This window comes from Oncorhynchus kisutch, linkage group LG13 (assembly GCF_002021735.2).
Source record: "Oncorhynchus kisutch isolate 150728-3 linkage group LG13, Okis_V2, whole genome shotgun sequence".
Classification (NCBI taxonomy): domain Eukaryota; kingdom Metazoa; phylum Chordata; class Actinopteri; order Salmoniformes; family Salmonidae; genus Oncorhynchus; species Oncorhynchus kisutch.
Genome location: NC_034186.2, coordinates 38128708 through 38151337, shown reverse-complemented (window position 1 = coordinate 38151337; position 22630 = coordinate 38128708). Strand labels below are relative to the sequence as shown.

The 22630-nt window shown below is 41.5% G+C and overlaps 1 protein-coding gene across 1 annotated transcript in view; it reads right to left on the bottom strand.

Moving 5' to 3' along the window:
• LOC109902463 (protein strawberry notch homolog 2) overlaps positions 1–22630 on the bottom strand; it is a 108755-nt gene that overhangs the window by 77594 nt on the left and 8531 nt on the right. The window contains exon 2 of the mRNA XM_020498831.2: positions 2463–2667. Coding sequence (XP_020354420.1) covers positions 2463–2573 — 111 coding nt within the window. The 5' untranslated portion in view covers positions 2574–2667. The remainder of the gene's footprint in view (positions 1–2462; positions 2668–22630) is intronic.

The window sequence follows — 22630 nt, the reverse complement described above, 5'->3', positions numbered from 1 at the left end:
GAGAAGATAAAAGGTTCATTAGTTAACTATGCCTAAGAAGACTCAAACACTATATGCGACTAGATATCATAGGGTCTTTGCATATATATTGTCAAATTACTTTGTCAGGAATCATATGAAAGTTCTCTGCATTCATTAAGTTTAAACCTCTGTGACACAGTGTACCATTTTCCCACAAATTACATTACATTACTGAATATAGCACTTTTATTTTCACCAGTGCATTTCACAGAGTGCCATCGGGAAAACAACCAGAGTGCTATTGGGCAAACCATTTACCATGTCTTTGTTCCTCTGGGTCTGAGAAAATAGATCATGCCAGCATCTCCTGAAGAGAGAGATGATGCCTTGCACTAGTTAATACCTGAACCTGTATCAGGCCCTGCATCAGTCGAGATAACCGTCACCACAAAGACGTCACTGTACCAACCAAAATGGCAAACGGTCTAACACATGACAGCCATTTCTTGTGTTCCAGGTTCTGGTTATGTTAACGTGTCCTAAACCACCATGACAATATTTTGTATTTTGTTAGTATCCCCATTAGCTGTTGCGAAAGCAGCAGCTACTCGTCCTGGGGTCCCCACAAAACATGAAACATTACATAATACATTCATTGACAAGAAAAGCACAAGGACGGAACATAATTGTAAAAACGGCACAAATAACCTACATATCAATATCTAGGCCAAATAGGGGAGGAGCGTTGTGAGGTGCTGCTTTATCGGTTTCTCGAAACCAGGTTTTTGTTCATTTGAGCATTATCAGAAGGGAGTTCCACGTAATAACGTCTCTATATAATACTGTACCCTTTCTTGAATTTGTTCTGGATTTGGAGACTGTGAAAAGTCCCCTGGTGGCATGTCTGGTGTGTGTCAGAGCTGTGTGTAAGTTGACTATGCAAACCATTTGGAATTTAACACATTAATGTTACTTGTAAAAAATAAGTGATGCAGTCAAGTCTCTCCAACTCGTAGCCAAGAGAGACTGACGTGCATAGTATTTACAGTGCATTTTGAAAGTATTCAGACCACTAGACTATTTCCACATTTTGTTACATTTCAGCCTTATTCTGAAATTGATTAAACCTACACACAATACCCCATAATGACAAAGCAAAAACAGGTTTTTAGAACGTCCAGGCTCTGGCTGGGCCACTCAAGGACATTGAGACTTGTCCCGAAGTCACTCCTGCATTTTCTTGGCTATGTGCTTAGGGTCGTTGTCCTGTTGGAAGGTGAACCTTTGCCCCAGTCTGAGGTCCTAAGCAGGTTTTCACCAAGGATCTCTATACTTTACTCCGTTCATCTTTCCCCTCGATCCTGACTGGTCTCCCAGTCCCTGCCGCTGAAAAACATCCCCACAGCATGATGCTGCCACCACCATACTTCACTGTAGGGATGGTAACAGGTTTCCTCCAGACATGACGCTTGGCATTCAGGCCAAATAGTTCAATCTTGGTTTCATCAGACAAGATAATCTTGTTCAGGTGTCTTTTGGCAAACTCCAAGCAGGCTGTCATGTGCCTTTTACTGAAAAGTGGCTACCCTCTGGGCACTCTACCATAAAAGGTCTGATTGGTGGAGTGCTGCAAAGATGGTTGTCCTTCTGGAAGGTTGTCCCATTTCCACAGAGGAACTCTGGAGCTGTCAGAGTGACCATCGGGTTCTTGGGTCACCTCACTGACCAAAGACCTTCTCACCCGATTGCTCAGATTGGCCAGCTCTAGGAGAAGTCTTGGTGGTTCTAAACTTATTCAATTTAAGAATGGAGGCCACTGTGGTCTTGGGGACCTTCAATGCTGCAGAATTAATTTTGTACCATTCCCCAGATCGGTGACTCGACAAAGCCCTGTCTCGGAGCTCTACAGACAATTCCATGGCTTGGTTTTTGCTCTGACAACTGTGTGACCTTTTATAGACAGATGTGTGCCTTTCCAAATCATATCCAATCAATTGAATTTACCACAGGTGGACTCCAATCAAGTTGTAGAAACATGGAGGAGGATTATCAAGGATTATCAATGGAAACAGGATGCACCTGAGCTCAATTCCAAGTCTCATAGCAAAGGCTCTGAATACTTATGTAAATGTGTTTGTTTCTTTAATATAAATTGGGGAAAAATTCAGAAAATCTGTTTTCACTTTGACATCATGGGATATTGTGTGTTTTTATTTTATTTTAATCAATTTTAGAATAAAGCTGTAACTTAACAAAATGTGGAAAAAGGGGTGAGGTCTGAATACTTTCTGAATGCATTGTATATTAAGCCCTCTGATATTGTATATTAAGCCCTCCTATATTAAGCCTATATTATGGAGCCACATTTGCTGGAATAATATTGGCACACTGTGCAGCCATTTATTATTAGCATATTATGTTGCCACATTTTCCTGGAACTTTTGAGATGACCAAATAGGTGGATGTGTGTGTGTGTGTGTGTGTGTGTGCATACGACATACCTCCATATTGGAAGAGGCCACTTCGAACATGCTGCTGTCCAGCTGCGGCCCCTCTGGGTGCAGGTAGTTCTCCCCGTCCATGGCCAGTGAGGGTGACGGGAGTGTGGGCATCAGGCTGCAGGCTGACACATGACCCCTGACCTTCACTTACGTATGCTGGCTGTGTCCTACAGCGCTCCTACTAATGCCCAGCACATTCCATCACCTGGAGAGAGCGAGACATGGGGTTCAACTCAAATTATTCATATTCTAATGGCAGTTTTTACACAGAAGCATGTCAACGTGTTTCTCTCACAGTAGTGTGGTCAGAAACTGTATAATTGCCTAAAACCTCTATTGCAGTTTTGAATCAACAGCATACACCAGGTTTTTGCAACTTTGAAAGGGTGGAGGCCACAAAAGATCTGAACTCATCACAGGTGTCACAGTGGCTCTGCGTACCCCCATCCATACCCACACATGCAGTAAGAGACTGGCTCTAGCCTTTTGGGGGCCCTAAGTGAAATTCCAAGCTCTAGTTTGTATTTTCCTGCAATACCACACATTTGGAATGGGATGGAGAGAAATGTTTGTAGTTTTTAATACGATATCTGACAGACTACCAAAATCCATGGGGACCCACCGGTCGGTAATTCGACCACGATTATGACAAATTTAGATACTAAATAATACTATTTTATTGGGATGCCCAATTAGCTGTTTCCAAGGCAGTGACTACTCTTCCTGGGGTCTAAACTGGTAACAAAACAAATAAAATAAATAACACTACATAATATCCTGCCTCACGCTTCAGAAATAGGTAATGGTTCCTGCAATATGAGCCGTTCCAAGGCGGGTGAATGGCCACCCACTTACATAGCACAATACAAATATATATATAAATAAAGGCTGCCTCTTCACAGTCCCTGTTGTGCCATAGTGTTATTTTATTTTAGTCTGTTTTTATTGTTGGCTTGAGTTACCTGGGGTGGCAGAGTATTCTACGTAGCCATGGCTCTATTTAACTTTTTGGTGACAGGGGGCAGTATTTTCACATCTGGATGAAATGCATGCCCAAATTCAACTGCCTGCTACTCATCCCCAGAAGATAAGATATGCATATTATTAGTAGAAAACACTCTGAAGTTTCTAAAACTGTTTGAATCATGTCTGAGTATAAAATAACTTATTTAGCGGGCAAAACCTTTCAGATTTTTGTTTTGTGGTCACTGTTTTCAATGTGTTTTCATTGGGAATCCAGATTTCTAAAGGACCTTCTTGCAGTTCCTATCGCTTCCACTGGATGTCAACAGTCTTTAGAAATTGATTGAGGTTTATACTTTGTGTAATGAAGTACGGCCATCTTGAACGAGGGACACTTGAAGTGTACTGTTAGATAGAGGCGCGTGACCAGAACGCATGCTACAGTTTGTTATACTCCTGGATTGAACACAGATCATTCCATCTTCAATTTAATCGGGCGAAACCCAGAGGACAAACCTTTCAGAATGTTTTGGAAGGTATAGAAATACATTTGTTTTTCTTTAACTTGCAAATAAGTTACTGTCATTGCTTTGTGATATTGGCTCAGTTGGAAAAACTGAAGATATTAATATGTACAGACTGGCTTTGGATGCGGAATTTCTGTATCCCAATTTGCCCAGGCTAACAATACAGATAGTTCTGCACATATGCAGGATTTTGTTTTACGTAGCCGAGTGCCTACATTGCTGCCGTGCTGAATGTTCCGCTGCCGCTCCCCCCTACTTGATTGCCTTTGTCTGGTCACTGGTGTAGCCTACAAATTTAATGTTGTACACAACTGTTGGAACTATTGCATTCCATGCCTCTGTAAGCATAAGCACAATTTCATGTTATTGGCAGAGAAGTGTGGATGAACTCTCCCATTGTCAGACTTATCGGTCCAGATACACACATGGCTGCCTATAGCTTTCAGCTGCCCAGGGGTGGAACACAGCAAGACAAACATGCAGTCTAATTAGACATTGAATGTTTGTTTTTTTTCATCATCATTGCAAACATTGGCTTAGCTGCCCTGTAGGCAGACAGGCAGTCAAGTAGTGTTCATTTTTCAGGAACTACAATATGGCAGCAACTATGAATATTAGCCTACATCACCACACAAAACGCTGATTGTCTTGTGTAGGGACTGCGTCCATCTTGCGCAACTGCAATATCTGATACAACAGACAGAGGATTGTAGCCTTCATAATATTTATGTTTTGGAATGTTCATTCACACAGCCTCAGTGTTTTTATATCAGCTGTTCAGAAATACGAGGCATAGACAGGCTACGTCATGATTCAGAAGAGGGTGAGTAAAGAGCGAAACATGAATGGATGGTGAGTGTGAACAGCAGCTACGTTACAATGAATGTGTGTATAAAATAACACGGGTGCAGAGCGTGATCTGGATCCTTAGCTTTGAGAAGGAGAGGTTTCCGGAGGTGGATGCTGGGCGTTGGCGGAATCTCTATCTGTAGCCACGGCCTAACATACTGACCCGACCGGACACATCGCCTGTGCGAGCATCGCAAAAATAAATGTAGAAATCCATGTTATTCAATTATTGCACCCACACTGCTCACGTGTGCCAACGGGCGTCTGCGTTGCCAAAAGCTAAAAGAGAAGTCATTCCTATTTCTGACGCAGATCGCGTTGCAAGTCCTGCGTCTCCCATCTCATTGGTTTATAGAGGCAGGTACCCACGTGGGTGATTGAAAGACTAACTGTTTTGCCGGTTGTCGTAGTAATACTATGAAAGTATATCCCAGGACAAATTAGCTAGCAATAGCAAGCTAGCTAAATAGGACAAATTTGCCTGCACGTGCAAGCTAACTAGCCAAATTGCCATACATGTTTAATGCTTTTTGACCTGTCCCCAAATGAATGTCATTGGTTCAGTTTGTTTTGATATTTTAACCTGCGTATCGCGTTTGGTGTAGGGGGACAAAATACATTTCTGCACGATGGAGCACGACCGCAGCCGGTTTGGGTTCTGTGTAAGTGATGCAGCGCTGTAATAGGCAACCTGGAATGCCCAGTGATTGCGAGGCCTACTCACCGTCTTATTTCCAATCAAAACCCTTTGGAAATCATATTTGGTGTAGTTGTATAGTCAAACAAACTTAAGAGGAACATGCATGTGTTTGTATGAGAGTGGTGTGAAGGAGAATGAAAATTTGCCCAAAACACAGGTAGGCGCTAACTTCATCAGTGTGAGAAACAACAAAAAGTACTTAATTATTCAACCTCAGCCAATCACTCTCTTCAGCTCCCTCCCTTATTCTCACACTCCCCATCTCTGAAGCACTGGGAACCAATCCCAACATCCCTGGGCCCTTTTCACTCCTCCCGCATTTTCTCCAGTGGATCCAACCATATCACCATGCCAATGATGGCAGTTCATGTCTCTTAGCAACCGAAAGGTTTCCATCTTTAGCAGCCCACTGTGTTCAAGGACAATAGACAGTGATCCTTTTCCTGCAAGCCCTATTGTCATTACTGCAAAAAACAGGGGAAAAACTCCCTGCCACTGAGGGAGAGAGAGAGAGAGAGTGTTGCCACGTCACTCAAGGAGAGCAGTCGTGGTTGCTTGACCGCGGAGTCACAAGCATTTGTTGTGCCATTCACTTCTTCTGTATGGTCAGATGTAATAAGATGTTCGTGACAACGATTTCCACTTTGCTTCTTAATATAAATCCACAAGCGTTCTACACTGAACAAAAATATAAACGCAACATGCAAATTGTTGGTACCATGACGCACAAAACTTTTGTTCACAAATTTGATAACATCCTGTTGGTGAGCATTTCTCCTTTTGCAAGATAATTCATCCACCTGACAGGTGTGGCATATCAAGAAGCTGATTAGAAACAGCATGATCAAAACACAGGTACACCTTGTGCTGGGGACAAGAAAAGGCCACTAAAATGCGCAGTTGTATCACACAACACAATGTCACAGATGTCTCCAGTTGAGGGTGCATGCAATTGGCATGCTGACTGAAAGAATGTCCACCAGAGCTGTTGCCAGATAATCTAATCTTAATTTCTTTACCAGAAGCCGCCTCCAAAGTCATTTTTAGAGAATTTGGCAGTATGTCCAACCTCACAACCACGCCAACACAAGACCTCCACATCCGGCTTCTTCACCTGCACAATCATCTGAGACCAGCCACACAGACAGCTGATGAAACTGAGGAGTATTTCTGTAATCAAATCACTTTTGTGGGGAAAAACCAATTCTGGTTGACTGTGAATACACTGCCTGAAATTTCTGCCTGTTTTGGTGGAAGGAAGTTTGGGCCTTCCATAGTGACATCACCATGCAGTGAATTAGTTAATAGGCCAATAAGAAAGTTCCAAACCACTGCCAATAACAGCAAAATGTAAGTTTTCCCCTCAGACAGTCCTAATGAAAATTCTTGCTTGTAAAATGTATTTTTGGCCATTTTATTTGAAAACAAATCACAGTAAGGTACTTAATGTCACCCAGAATTGCTTTGATATAGAGATCAAAAATAGGTGGATTGGACCTTTAAAAAAAAAAATGCGTTCATATTGGACCAGGAAATCGTGTGGAGACACAAACTTTAATCAGATAGTGATAGTGATCTAATCAATATGATCCTAAGCGCAAGGTGGAAACAAGGCATGTTACAGCAGAATCGGACTCAACCACACGAATGACCGGCTGTCCCATCTTCAGTCTGCTTTTTCTTCCACACACAACAAATGACGGTCTTCATCCATAACTGTCTGTTATACGGTAATTGTGCCAGCCCCATTAACAGATACACAGTAATGCTAAAATCCTGACCTTTGTATTAAGTGGTTTAAAGCCTAGTGTAGAGTTGGTTTTTGGTAGAGAAGGGGGGGGGGGGGGGGTATATTTCAAAACACAGTCGCAGGAGTGAGTAATCTCTTAATTGCTTCAGAGGTTGGTGACTGGTTGGGCCAGCGTTCCCCCCCCTCCACTCAGCCTTCCTCTTGGGTGGCCTGGCATGTTATAAAACGAGGAGGTGAGGTGCGGATTATTTAATGTCCCATCATCTTAAAAATCAAGCCTTGATGAAAGACCTTACAAGACCTTTAAGAGGGACGGAGCTATCAAGAGGAATTACAATTAAGGCCTATATTACGTCATATTTCAAATAGTGAATATGAACAACCTGTTAACATCCCAGTTTCCCCATGTTGCTGTGAGCGCCAGCCAGCCAGGCAGGGGTTAAGGCCAGGCCGTCTCTCATTCTGACAAGTCACTCAGGGCCTGCCAGCTGCAGGACATGGAAGTCATCCAGGAAAGTGTGACTCCCTTAATCTGCTAAATCACAGCTAAGGGCTCATGAGGACCACCATCCTTCTAGACAGAAGGGGAACAAGAGCCTCTTCCCTCTGTGGGGGTGCTATCCCCAGGCCTAGGTCAGGGGCCAGGGCAGGGCTGAGTCCACAGCCAGGTCTAGGATGGGTATAGAGGGTTACCATCTAGGCCTTTTCCCATCGCAAATGGGTTAGGGATGTGCACATTTATTCAAATATTCAAAAGCGACATTAGTATTTGAATACTTGTGTGAGTATAGATTTCAGACAAAACCAAAGTATAGGCCTATTTTAACACTAAAGGCCTTTTTCAAAAATATCCATGAAACAGAAAATGGGGTAAAAGTATATTATAAACACAGACTACCGTTCAAAGGTTTGGGGTCACTTAAAAATGTCCTTGTTTTTGAAAGAAAATAGATTTTTTTTGTCGCAGGAAGGCGATAAAGATCATCAAGGACAACAACCACCCAAGCCACAGCCTGTTCACCCCGCTATCATCCAGAAGGTGAGGTCAGTACAGGTGCATCAAAGCAGGGACCGAGAGACTGAAAAACAGCTTCTATCCCAAGGCAATCAAACTGTTAAACAGCTACCACTAACATTGAGTGGCTGCTGCCAACATACCGACTCAACTCCAGCCACTTTAATAATGGCAATGGATGGAAATTGATGTAATAATGGAAATTTATGGAAATAAATGTAAAAAAAATTATCACTAGCCACTTTAAACAATGCCACTTATGTTTACATACCCTACATTACTCATCTCATATGTATATACTGTACTCTATCATCTACTGCATCTTTATGTAATACATGTATCACTAGCCACTTTAAACTATGCCACTTTGCTTACATACCCTACATTACTCATATCATATGTATATACTGTACTCGATACCATCTACTGCATCTTGCCTATACCATGCTGTAGCATCACTCATTCATATATCTTTATGTACATATTCTTTATCCCTTGTGTGTATAAGGTAGCAGTTGTGGAATTGTTAGGTTAGATTACTCGTTGGTTATTACTGCATTTCGCTACACTCGCATTAACATCTGCTAACCATGTGTATGTGACAAATAACAGCAACCATCATTAACAGCAACCATCACTCCTGTGTTCCAATGGCACGTTGTGTTAGGAAATCCAAATGTATCATTTTGAAAAGACTAATTGATCATTAGAAAACCCTTTTGCAATTATGTTAGCTGAAAACTGTTGTACTGATTAAAGAAGCAATAAAACTGGCCGCCTTTACACTAGTTGAGAATCTGGAGCATTAGTATTTGTGGGTTCGATTCCAGAAACAAAGAACTTTCTTCTGAAACTCGTCAGTCGATTCTTGTTCTGAGAAATGAAGGCTATTCCATGAGAGAAATTGCCAATGAACTGAAGATCTCGTACAACGCTGTGTACTACTCCAGTCACAGAACAGCGCAAACTGGCCCTAACCAGAAGAGAAAGACTGGTGCTCCTTTTGTCCAGGTGGGAAAGGGCAGTGTGGAGAGCAATAGAGATTGCATCATCTGTGGATCTGTTAGAGCAGTATGCAAACTGGAGTGGGTCTAGGGTTTCTGGGATAATGGTGTTGTGAGCCATTACCAACCTTTCAAAACACTTCATGGCTACGGACGTGAGTACTACGGGTCTGTAGTCATTTAGGCAGGTTACCTTAGTGTTCTTGGGCACAGGGACTATGGTGATCTGCTTGAAACATGTTGGTATTACAGACTCAATCAGGGACATGTTGAAAATGTCAGAGAATACACTTTTCAGTTGGTCAGCACATGCCCGGAGTACACATCCTGGTAATCAGTCTGGCCCCGCGGCCTTGTGAACATTGACCTTTTTAAAGATCTTACCTACGGAGAGCGTGATCACACAGACATCCGGGACAGCTCTCATGCATGCCTCAGTGTTGCTTGCCTCGAAAGCGAGCGCGGAAGTGATTTAGCTCATCTGGTAGGCTTGTGTCACTGGGCAGCTCGAGGCTGTGCTTCCCTTTGTTGTCTGTAATAGTTTGCAAGCCCTGCCACATAAGACGAGCGTCGGAGCCGGTGTAGTGCGATTCGAATATAGCCCTGTATTGACGAGTTGCCTGTTTGATGGTTCAGAGGGCATAGCAGGATTTTTTACAAGCCTCCGGGTTAGAGACCGCTCATTGAACGCGGCAGCTCTACCCTTTAGCTCAGTGCGAATGTTGGCTGTAATCCATGGCTTATGTACGTAGTCACTGTGGTGGTAAATAAACAGCCACGATAAGTATAGATAAACTATTGGCAAATAGTGTGGTCTGCAATTTATCATAAGATGCTCTACTTCAGGTGAGCAAAATCTAGACTTCCTTAGATTTCGTGCACCAGCTGTTGTTTACAAACATGCAGACCCCCCCAAATCTTAACGGAGTGTGTTCTATCTAGCCGGTCCTGCCAGCTGAATATCCATGTCATCGTTCAGCCACGATTCCGTGAAACATAAGATGTTACGGTTTTTGGTCCCGTTGGTAGGATATTCTTGATCGTACCACATCCAATTTATTGTCCAATGATTATACGTTGGCGAGTAATATTGACGTAACGGCAGCTTTCCCACTTGCCTTCTCCGGATTCTTATGAGGCACCCCGCTCTGTGTCCTCTGTACCTGCTTCTCTTTCTCTTGCTAATAAATGGGGATGTCGGCCTTGTCGGGTGTTCGCAGTATGTCCTGTGCTTCCTGCTTGTTGAAGAAAAAATCTTTGTCAAATCTGAGGTGGGTGATCGCTGTCCTGATATCCAGAAGCTCTTTTGTTGCCGTAAGATAGTGGCAGAAACATTACGTACAAAATAAGTTACAAATGAAGTGGGGAAAAACCCCACATAACACAATTGGTTAGGCGTCCGTAAAACTGCTGCCATTTCTTTCGCCACCATTTTAGCGCTTGGCTCCCTATTCCATCTGTGGTAAGGGAACAACGGGAAAAAACGGTCCTTGGGACGTCCCAACTCTGACATCACCCCATTAAAACCTCTTATGGATAGGGGAGACACTAGCGTCTCAACTGGCCAATTGCCAGGGGAAATGCAGAGCGCCAGATTCAAATAAAATGCTATAAAATTCAAACTTTCATTAAATCACACATGTAAGATACTCAATTAAAGCTACAGTCGTTGTGAATCCAGCCAACATGTCAGATTTTTTAAATGCTTTTCGGCGAAAGCATAAGAAGCTATTATCTGATAGCCTGCACCCATCTGCACCAGCAGTAAACAAAGGAGCTAGCGTAGCAGGCCCTACACGAAACGCTGAAATAAAATATAAAATATGCATTACATTTGACGAGCTTCTTTTATTGGCACTCCAATATGTCCCATAAACATCACAATTGGTTCTTTTGTTCGATTAATTCTGTCCATATATATCGAAAATGTCCATTTATAAAGCGCGTTTGATCCAGAAAAAAACAGCTTACAAAAACACAACGTCACTACAAAATATTTCAAAAGTTGCCTATAAACTTCGCCAAAATATTTCAAACTACTTTTGTAATACAACGGGAGGTATTTTTAAACGTTAATAATCAAATTGTAGACGGGGCAATCTGTCGTTACAATACATGAACGAAAAGAAACCAGCTCTGCTTTTCATGTCTTGCGCAACTCACAAAAGTGTCCCTAGTTCCGAGTTGGCCTACTTCTTCAATGCACAAAGGAATAACCTCAACCATATTCCAAAGACTGGCAACATCGTGTGGAAGCGGTAGGAACTGAAAATTGGTTCCTATTAAATATCCAATGGCAAAGAAAATAGTGAACAGAGATTGGAAAAAAATATAAAAAATCTTTACAGTTAGTCCTCCGGGTTTTGCCTGCTACATAAGTTCTGTTATACTCACAGACATGATTCAAACAGTTTTAGAAACTTCAGTGTTTTCTATCCAAATCTATGAATAATATGCATATCTTATATTCTTGGCATGAGTAGCAGGAAGTTGAAATTGGACACGCTATTTATCCAAAAGTGAAAATTCTGCCCCCTAGCTTTAAGAGGTTAACGTTTCAATTGAAAACAGTTAGATAACGGTTAAGGATTAAGGTTAGGGTTTAGGGGAGGGACATCCCAAGGATCCCGGATAGAAGCTAAACATGTGAACATGCCTCAGTATACGCCTGCCATCTCTACCAGCCTGTTGACAGGCCTCCACCCCTCCCATGTGATCCCTCAATCTTTGAAAACACTTGTTTCGTCTTCCCTCGCTCACAGGCCTGGCATTAATCCTGCTTAAGGCACACCGAGTAAATCCTTTAATGAACGGCCCGCTTCATCTTCATTAACAACGCTCTAAAGATCAGGGCATCATGACAGACACGGTGACACACACACACACTTGCAAGACTGAACAGACCAAACCTTTTACATCAGTTCCTGTTGCGCCGAGTTACCATCTCAGACCTCACCATTGATGAAACTTCTTCCAACCTACATCAAAGTCACTCACAGCAAATTTCTGCCCATTAAATGGCCATTTTAATCTAATTACAAAGCAACGCTACATTATATTAAACCAGTATGTATGTTGGTGGTTATGATGGCCTGGCTTGCTATGGATTAATTATCCAAGTGATGAAAAATTCATAAAAGGAACAAGTTACTTCCCTGGGAAACTCAGCAGTCATTTAAAACAGTGTGAATTATTTATCAGGCTCTTTTCAACTCACGCCATTTCCATGGAGCGGCACGGACGCACAGAGAGGATTTGCGGGTGGCTCGGTACAGGAGAAAAAGACAAAGAAAAATTAATCAACTGACTGAGTAACCAAATCTGCAGCGCTATCAAAGCGGAGGGATATAGAAACAAATGGGGTTTTATGAGCCTGTATTGTTAGTTTCTGCAGCCATTCAAATATTAATCATGCTACACAGTCAGATGTTCCATCATTCCTGCAGAATTTAACATAATTAGAAACACCATTACAATTACCCTGACTCAAGATAGGATGGGTACATTATTTTTGAACCATTGCATCTAGAGTCTAGGCCTGGGGGGGGGGGGATTGCCTCAAGGTTAACTAATCTACGTTCAAGTGACATCTGTGCCAGAGAATTTGAGCTCTTCAGTGGCCAACAGCCTTACTTTGAGCCAGTCAGAGCACGACCCCCCCCCCCCCCTCCCCCTCCCCATGGAGAGCCACATTTTTATTAAAGATTTTAAGCAGGGAGCCTGTCACACTTTATATGCAATGTAGGCTATGGGATGGTAGTTAGCTAAGTCCACAGACAATACACACAACACTAAATACTTCCTCCAAGCTAGCTAACCACTGTAGCTACTATTGACATACACAATGTATTATCTAGTTTCCATGAAACAGCTGCCTGAGTTAGTGCCATGTCCTTAGCTAGCTATGTGCTAATGTTAGCTAGCTCGCTAAATATTGGGCAATGGGCTGGCAATACAGGATAATAGTGAGTTTAATTGTTTTTCTTGCTAGGTAGTCATCAAGTTGTGGCCATCTTGCTACTATCAACAAGGGCTTTCTAGAAAAAAGCAACATTAACGCAGATAGAAATCCAGATCATAAGCAACACTCACGGCTATGCATTGCCAAACACTACTGCCACCTTCTGGTTTGGAGTATTTTAACAAGGCTGGGTGGCTGACGACTTCCAAGCTTTTTGAACACAAACAAGATAGCACCTCTGAACAGAGTGTCAGCATTCAAAGTACTGTCGGCAGGCAAACTTTGAAAGTCCTACCGGTGTGTCTGAGCTTTAAGAACTGTAAGCTATGGGCTCTCCAACCCTGTTCCTGGAGAGCTACCCTCCTGTAGGTTCACTCCAACCCCAGTTGTAACTAAACGGATTCAACTTATCAACCAACTAATTATTAGAGTCTGGTGCACTGGATTATGGTTGGAGTGAAAAACCTGAAGGATGGTAGCTCTTCAGGAACCGGGTTGGAGAGCCTTGGATTAGAGGGACAATAGAGCGTTGAGTACCCCGCCATTAGCGGCTAGCTATGAGAAAGTTTGGTAGGCTACTTATGACCACCAGCGGCATCAGAGCACAGTTTAGGAGAAGTCTAGTTTCCGTGACTCAGCACTCACACGGAATTTGACTGTGGTCATGACTCTTGACTGCCCGTGTGGTGGTAATACAGTCACCTTAACAGCCCTCATTAAGACTGGAGAGGGAGTGTTTGTAATGGCTGGGTAAACAGGCTTGTGGACTCCTACAGAGCCTATCTCCCAGGGCTGGAACACCACCTCATTAGAAAAGGAAAGCATTGTCTCTCAGCTAACCCAGAGAACCCAGCCTCCTTCCAGGCTACAACTCCTCCCTCCACACCCCCTACCTCGGATTATAACTGGTGTTTTTCTTTAATGATCATCATAACAGTTCTCTCACAATCACATTAGATTTCAAAAATGCTTTACGGCAAAAGCATACCTTACAATTATTTGAGAACATCGCCTAGCAGACAAATCATTAAACAGTTACCAGCCAAGTGGAAGAGTCACAAGTCAGAAAGAGATAAAATGAATCACTAACACCTTTGATGATCTTCATATGGTTGCACGCAGAAGACATTCATTTATTCAATGAATGTTCCTTTTGTTCGATAAAGTATCTCTTTATATCCAAAAACCTCTTTTGTTTGCGCGTTTTCTTCAGTAATCCACAGGCTCAAACGCAGTCACAACAGGCAGACGAAAAATCCAAATTGTATCCGTAAAGTTCATAGAAACATGTCAAACGATGTTTATATTCAATTCTCATGTTGTTTTTAGCCTAAATAAATCGATGATATTTTAACCGGACAATAACGTAGTCAATATAAAAAGGTACACAAGAAAGGCACTCTAGGTCGTGCGCATGAAAAAGCTCTGACACGGCAGGGTCCACTCATTCAGACTGCTCTTACTCCCTCATTTTTCAGAATACAAGCCTGAAACAATTTTTAAAGACTAGTGGAATCTAGTGGAAGGCATAGGTACTGCAATTTGAGTTCTAAGTCAATGGATACTGTAATGACAATGAATAGAAAACTACACACAAACAAATCCTACTTACTGGATTTTTCTCAGGTTTGCGCCTGCCAAATCAATTCTGTTATACTCACAGACATTATTTTAACAGTTTTGGAAAGTTTAGTGTTTTCTATCCAAATCTACTAAGTATATGCACATCCTATCTTCTGGGCCTGAGTAGAAGGCAGTTTAATTTGGGCATGCTTTTCATCCAAATTCCAAATGCTGTCGACTACCCTAGAGAAGTTAAGAACACATTATTTTTTTCAATGACGGCCTAGGAATGGTGGGTTCAGGGGCAGAACGACAGATTTTTACCTGGTCAGCTCGGGGATTCAATCTTGCAACCTTACGGTTAACTAGTCCAACGCTCTAACCACCTGCCTCACAAGGAGCCTACCTGTTACGCGAATGCAGATAGAAGCCATGGTAAGTTGCTAGCTAGCATTAACCTCATCTTATAAAAAAAACTATAAAAATCACTAGTTATAACTACACATGGTTGATGATATTACTAGTTTATCTAGTGTATCCTACGTTGCATATAATCGATGCGGTACGCATTCGCGAAAAAGGACCAGCGTTGCTCCAACGTGTACCTAACCATAAACATTCATCATTAATGCCTTTCTTAAAATCAATACACAGAAGTATACATTTTTAAACCTGCATATTTAGCTAAAAGAAATCCAGGTTAGCAGGCAATATTAACCAGGTGAAATTGTGTCACTTGCGTTCATTGCACGTAGAGTATATGAAACCATTTGGGCAGCCTGGCTCTTTGCGAACTAATTTGCCAGAATTTTACGTAATTATGACATAACATTGAAGGTTGTGCAATATAACAGGAATATTTAGACTTATTGATGCCATCCGTTAGATAAAATATGGAACAGTTCTGTATTTCACTGAAAGAATAAACTATTTGTTTTCGAGACGATAGTTTCCAGATTCGACCATATTAATGACCCAAGGCTCGTATTTCTGTGTTTAATTATGTTATAATAAAGTCTATGATTTCATAGAGCAGTCTGACTGAGCGATGGTAGGCACCAGCAGGCTCGTAAGCGTTCATTTATGATTTCAAGCCTATCAACTTCCGAGATTAGGCTGGTGTAACTGATGTGAAATGGCTAGTTAGTTAATAGCATTTCAAACATCACTCGCTCTGGGACTTGGAGTGGTTGTTCCCCTTGCTCTGCGTGGGTAACGCTGCTTCGAGGGTGGCTGTTGTCGATGTGTTCCTGGTTTGAGCCCAAGTAGGAGCGAGGAGAGGGATGGAAGCTATACTGTCACACTGGCAATACTAAAGTGCCTATAAGAACATCCAATAGTCAAAGGTATATGAAATACAAATCGTATAGAGAGAAATAGTCCTATAATAACTACAACCTAAAACTACTTACCTGGGAATATTGAAGACTCGTGTTAAAAGGAACCACCAGCTTTCATATGTTCTCATGTTCTGAGCAAGGAACTTAAACGTTAGCTTTCTTACATGGCACATATTGCACTTTTACTTTCTTCCCCAACACTTTGTTTTTGCATTATTTAAACCAAATTGAACATGTTTATTTATTTGAGGCTAAATTGATTTTATTAAGTTAAAATAAGTGTTCATTCAGTATTGTTGTAATTTATTATTACAAAACACATTAAATTTTATTTAAAATCGGTAGATTAATTGGTATCGGCTTTTTTTGGCCCTCCAATAAATAGGTCTTGTTATTGGTGTTGAACAATCATAATCGACCTCTAATTACAACAAAGGCCATGAAAACAAACACTTTACACCAACCAATGAGAGCTTGTTATAACAAGCACGCGCTAGCTGTTCATTACGACAATGTTTTCTTACTGAAACAATCATGTAAATTACACTGTTATTCAATACAAAATGTATTGGCTATATGTTTCAACCTCAACTATACAAATGTTTGTATAGAAGGAACCAAAAACTAAGCATTTGTTTGTGGAAATCAGCCATCTTAACAGTACGTTTTTCAGCTGCATATAAGGCCCCGCTAAAGGAAACTTAAGCCACCAAATGTATTGAAAATAAGATTTTGGTATTGTAAACGAAAAGCTGTTTGGGTCCTTAAAGTATCAAACAAATCTTTAAGAAAAGGTTAAAAGTTGTGAAGTCCAACACATGACTGCCATCGCACACTAAGATCTAATCTAATTGGGAGAAAATACATTTGACACTGTCAAAACAAGAGAACAAATACAGTGCATTCAGAAAGTATTCAGACACCTTGAGATTATCCACATTTTGTTATTACAGCCTTATTATAAAATATAATTTAAAAAAATGTAATCCTCAATCTACTCACAATACCCCATAATGACAAAGTGATCAGGTTTATAGAAATATTTTCCAAATATATAAAAGCCTTAACAGAAATACTCTATTTACATAAGTATTCGAACCCTTTGCTATGAGACCTTAAATTGAGCTCAGGTGCATCCTATTTCCATTGATCCTCCTTAATATGTTTCTACAACTTGGAGTCCACCTGCGGTAAATTCAATTGATTGGACATGATTTGGAAAGGCACACCTTTCTACAGTTGAAGGCGGAAGTTTACATACATTTAGGCTGATGTCATTAAAACTCGTTTTTCAACCACTGCACAAATGTCTTGTTAACAAACTATAGTTTTGGCAAGTCTGTTAGCACATCTACTTTGTGCATGACACAAGTGATTTTTCCAACAATTGTTTACAGACAGATTATTTCACTTATAATTCACTGTATCACAATTCCAGTGGGTCAGAAGTTTACATACACTGAGTTGATTGTGCCTTTAAACAGCTTGGAAAATTCCAGAAAATGGTGTCATGGCTTTAGATGCTTCTGATATCCTAATTGACATCATTTGAGTCAATTGGAGGTGTACCTGTATTTCATAGCCTACCTTCAAACCCAGTGCCTCTTTGCTTGACATCATGGGAAAATATAAATAAATCAGCCAAGACCTCAGATTTAAAAAAAAAAAATGTAGACCTCCACAAGTCTGGTTCATCCTTGGGAACAATTTCCAAATGTCTGAAGATAGCACATTCATCTGTATAAACAATAGTACGCAAGTATAAACACCATTCGACTACGCAGCCGTCATACCGCTCAGGAAGGAGACGTGTTCTGTCTCCTAGAGATGAACGTACTTTGGTGCGAAAAGTGCAAATCAATCCTAGAACAACAGCAAAGGACTGGAGGAAACAGATACAAAAGCATCTATATCCACAGTAAAACGAGTTCTATATCGACATAACCTGAAAGGCCGCTCGGCAAGGAAGAAGCCACTGCTCCAAAACCACCATAAAAAAAACTAGACTACGGTTTGCAACTGTACATGGGGACAAGGACCGTACTTTTTGGAGAAATGTCCTCTGGTCTGACGAAACAATAATAGAACTGTTTGGCCATAATGACCATCGTTATGTTGAGGAAAAAGGGGGATGCTTGCAAGCCAAAGAACACCATCCCAACTGTGAAGCACGGGGGTGGCAGCATCGTGTTGTGGGGGTGTTTTGCTACAGGAGGGACTGGTGCCCTTCACAAAATAGATGGCATCATGAGGATGGAAAATTATGTGGATATATTGAAGCGACATCAGTCAGGAAGGAAATGGTTCTTCCAAATGGACATTGACCCCAAGCATACTTCCAAAGTTGTGGCAAAATGGCTTAAGGACAACAAAGTCAAGGTATTGGAGTGGCCATCACAAAGCCCTGACCTGAATCATATCGAAAATTTGTGGGCAGAACTGAAAAATCGTGTGCAAGCAAGGATGCCTACAAACCTGACTCAATTAAACCAGCTCTGTCAGGAGGAATGGGCAAAAATTCACCCAACTTAGTGTGGGAAGCTTGTGGAAGGCTACCCGAAACATTTTACCTAAGTTAAACTATTTAAAGGCAATGCTACCAAATACTAATACTACTTGAGTGTATGTAAACTTCAGATCCACTGGGAATGTGAAGAAAGAAATAAAAGCTTCAATAAATCACTCTGTACTTTTAGTGACATTTCACATTCTTAAAATGAAGTGGTGATCCTAACGGACCTAAAAACAGGGAATTTTTACTAGGATTAAATGTCAGGAATTGTGAAAAACTGAGTTTAAATGTATATGGCTACGGTATGTAACCTTCCGGCTTCAACTGTATATAACGTCCCACAGTTGACAGTGCATGTCAGAGCAAAAACCAAGCCATGATGTTGAAGGAATTGTCCATGGAGCTCTGAGACAGGATTGTGTCGAGGCACAGATCTGGGGAAGGGTACCAAAACATTTCTGCAGCATTGAGGGTTCCCAAGAACACAGTGGCCTGCATCATTCTTAAAAGGAAGAAGTTTAGAACTACCAAGACTCTTCCTAGAGCTGGCCGCTTTGTCATTATGGGCTATTGTGTGTAGATAGCTGAGGATTTTTTGGGGTTACTTAATCCATTTTAGAATAAGGTCACATTTGACGGGTGTTAATTTTAGGCCATGATGCCTACTCTCAAGTCTTGACTTAAGACAATGATGAGCAGCTCGTAGACCGCCCTCTTCAGGCAACCATTAAAAAATATAAATAGATGACTGCAAATGACGGATCTGTTCATTCTAATATTGGTGCCTTATCTGTGGAATAAAGACAGATACAAATATTTCTGTGAAAGGCTAATATCTAATAAAGCTACTGCTTTGTATTGACGCTTGACAAGGCAAGGCATGAGTTTAAAGGAATTGGTCACCACCTATGACATTTGGAGTGCTCTGGGGACATGGCTTGGCTGTAGACAGAGGCTGAGGAAGAGTGGCTGGAACGACTAACTACTGAAAGAGATGGGAAAACTGGGGGTGGAATAAAAGCTACACAATATGTTATTCATCTTGGCTGCAAGGCCAATCTTCAAGCCCCCAGACCACTCCCTGCATTCTGTATCAGTACTCCATTGTAAATTATTTTGTTTGGTTTAGACTAGCTAGCATGTGTGGATTTTGCAAGCAGCAACACCTACAAGTCTCTCTATCCATCACATTCTACACCCAATTCCAAAACACACAACTATCACAATGTTAAGCTCAGCACATCCGGTGCCAGTCTGACTGGGTATTTTTGCTTTCAAGATAGCTGCTTCCTACAGTGGACAGGTGTTAAGGGGACTCATCTAGTTTCTGTTCCGCTCCCGTTGAAGCCTCAGACTGAGCCTGATCTATGACAACATTGCACAGAGCAATCCCTTCCCGGACACACAGAAAAGCATCTACAGACATGACAGCAATTCAAGATTTCTTGGTGTATTATCTTCCAAGAGGTCCACTCTAAAATGTTTTCCTCTGCGAATGGAATTCATCCTCTTAAAAGGGATTGTTGAAGCCGTCACCACAAGACTAAATACACTATACAAAAGAATGTGGACACCCCTTCAAATTAGTGGATTCTGCTATTTCAACCACACACGTTGCTGACAGGTGTTTAAAAATCAAGCAAACAGCCATGCAATCTCCATTGACAAACTTAGGCAGTAGAACACCACCTTTCCAACAAGTTAGTTATTCAAATTTCTGCCCTGTTAGAAATGCCCCAGCCCACTGTAAGTGCTGTTATTGTGAAGTGGAGACACAGAGGAGCAACAACGGCTCAGAAGCAAAGTGGTAGGCCACACAAGCTCACAGAACGGGACCACAGAGTGCTCTGAAGCACATAAAAATGGTCTGTCCAAACTGCCCCTGGAAGCAACGTCAGCACAAATACTGTTCGCCGGGTGCATCATGAAATGGGTTTCTATGGCTGAGCAGCCACACACAAGTTCACAATTCGCAAAGCATCGGGTGAAGTGGTGTAAAGCTCGACGACATAGGATTCTGGAGCAGCGGAAACACGTTCTCTGGAGCTATGAATCGCGCTTCACCATCTGGCAGTCAGACAGACGAATGTAGGTTTGGCGGTAAACGCTACCTGCCCAAATGCATAGTGCAACTGTAAAGTTTGGTGGAGGAATAACAGCTGTTTGGGGCTGTTTTTCTTGGTTCAGGCTCAGCCCCTTAGTTCTAGTGAAGGGAAAAATGAACTCTACAGCATACAATGATATTCTAGACGATTATGTGCTTCCAACTATGTGGCAACAGTTTGGGGAAGGCCCTTTCTTATTTCAGCAGGACAATACCCCCGTGCACAAAGTGAGGTCCATACAGAAATTGTTTGTCAAGATCGGTGAGGAAGAACTTGACTTGCCTGCACAGAGCCACCTCAGCCCCATCGAACACCTTTGGGATTAATTGGAACACCGACTGCGAGCCAGGCCTAACCCACCAACATCAGGGCCTGACCTCACTAATGCTGTTGTGACTGAATGGAAGAAGGTCCCTGCAGCAATGTTCCAACAACTAGTGGAAAGCCTCCCAGAAGAGTGGTGGCTGTTATAGCAGCAAAGGTGGACCAACTCCATAATAATGCCCATGATTTTGGAATGAGATGTCCGACGAGCAGGTGGCCACATACTTTTGGTCATGCAGTGTATTTTCATTTTCTCCTACATAGGTGAGCTCAACCTGAGGTGGGGTTAAAAGTGAGTTGGAGATAATCTTCAAGTCAAACAAGATAATCTCCTGAGAATGTTCACTCCAAATGGCCCCAGGCAGTGGTGTAAAGTACTTAAGTAGTACTTTAAAGTATTTTTACTTTAGTTTAGGTATCTGTACTTTAATATTTATATTTTTGACAAAATACTAAACAAATGCTTTGGTTGTAAATTATGTCTGAGTATTGAGAGTGTGCCATCTGAGTTGCTTAATATAAGAGTTAAATTATTTATACTTTTGATACTTAAGTACATTTTAGCAATTCCATTTACTTTTGATACTTAAATATACTTAAAACCAAATACTTTTACTTAAGTAGTATTTTACTGGGTGACTTTTACTTAAGTAATTTTCTATTAAGGCATCTTTACTTTTACTCAAGTATGACAATTAAGTACTTTTCCACCACTGCCACAAGGAATCCATCACGAGGGAGAGTAAAAGAGTTAAGCTCCTTTTTCACCAGGTCACAGAAAAGAGTGCTTATGTCACATACAGTAGCATTACATTAGCCTGGTTCCAGATCTGTATGTGATTAAGACAATTCCCCCAGTGTCTGTCATCACGCAGACAAGTATGCTAAAGTACATATGCAGATCTGAGCGAGTTGACAAACCATCCACACAATAATTACAATCCTCTGCACCAGCAGTACTACACTAATCGTTCTCCATAAATTAACTACTAATGAAAACAGCCCCTTCGCTCTGCAGTTTTTACACACATCATTGATGAGAGAGAATGAGAAATGGCAGCTAATTTGCAATCATCTATTTCTGTAGGCACTCATGGGAATGCTCTGCGTAGATGCAAAACTACAAGGCATGTTTTGTTATTTATGAATGCAAATACTCCTCATGCTATGGCTACATTTCCAGGTACTTCATAAATACCTTATTTGTTGTTGGGTATGTGTTAAAATAGACATCTTAAAATGTCACTGCCCACAATCTAGGCTAGCTTGGACAATGACACATATGTTATTCATCTTCATCCATCAATGTGGTTGTTAATACTTCCCTCATATTTCCTTCCTGGATCAGTCCCATGGTGAAATTATAATGTTTGCTTTTCAGAGAAGGATGTTGACATACTCCTCAGCTTTCCACAACCTACTGCAAGGCACCACATTGAGCACGCTCTCCAGCATTTTAATCATCTTCAGAATGGCTCACGTGGCCGACACACACATAGGACATAGCCAACCAGAAAAGGCTTGGTGTCTTGACTCTGTAGTAGGAACAGTATAC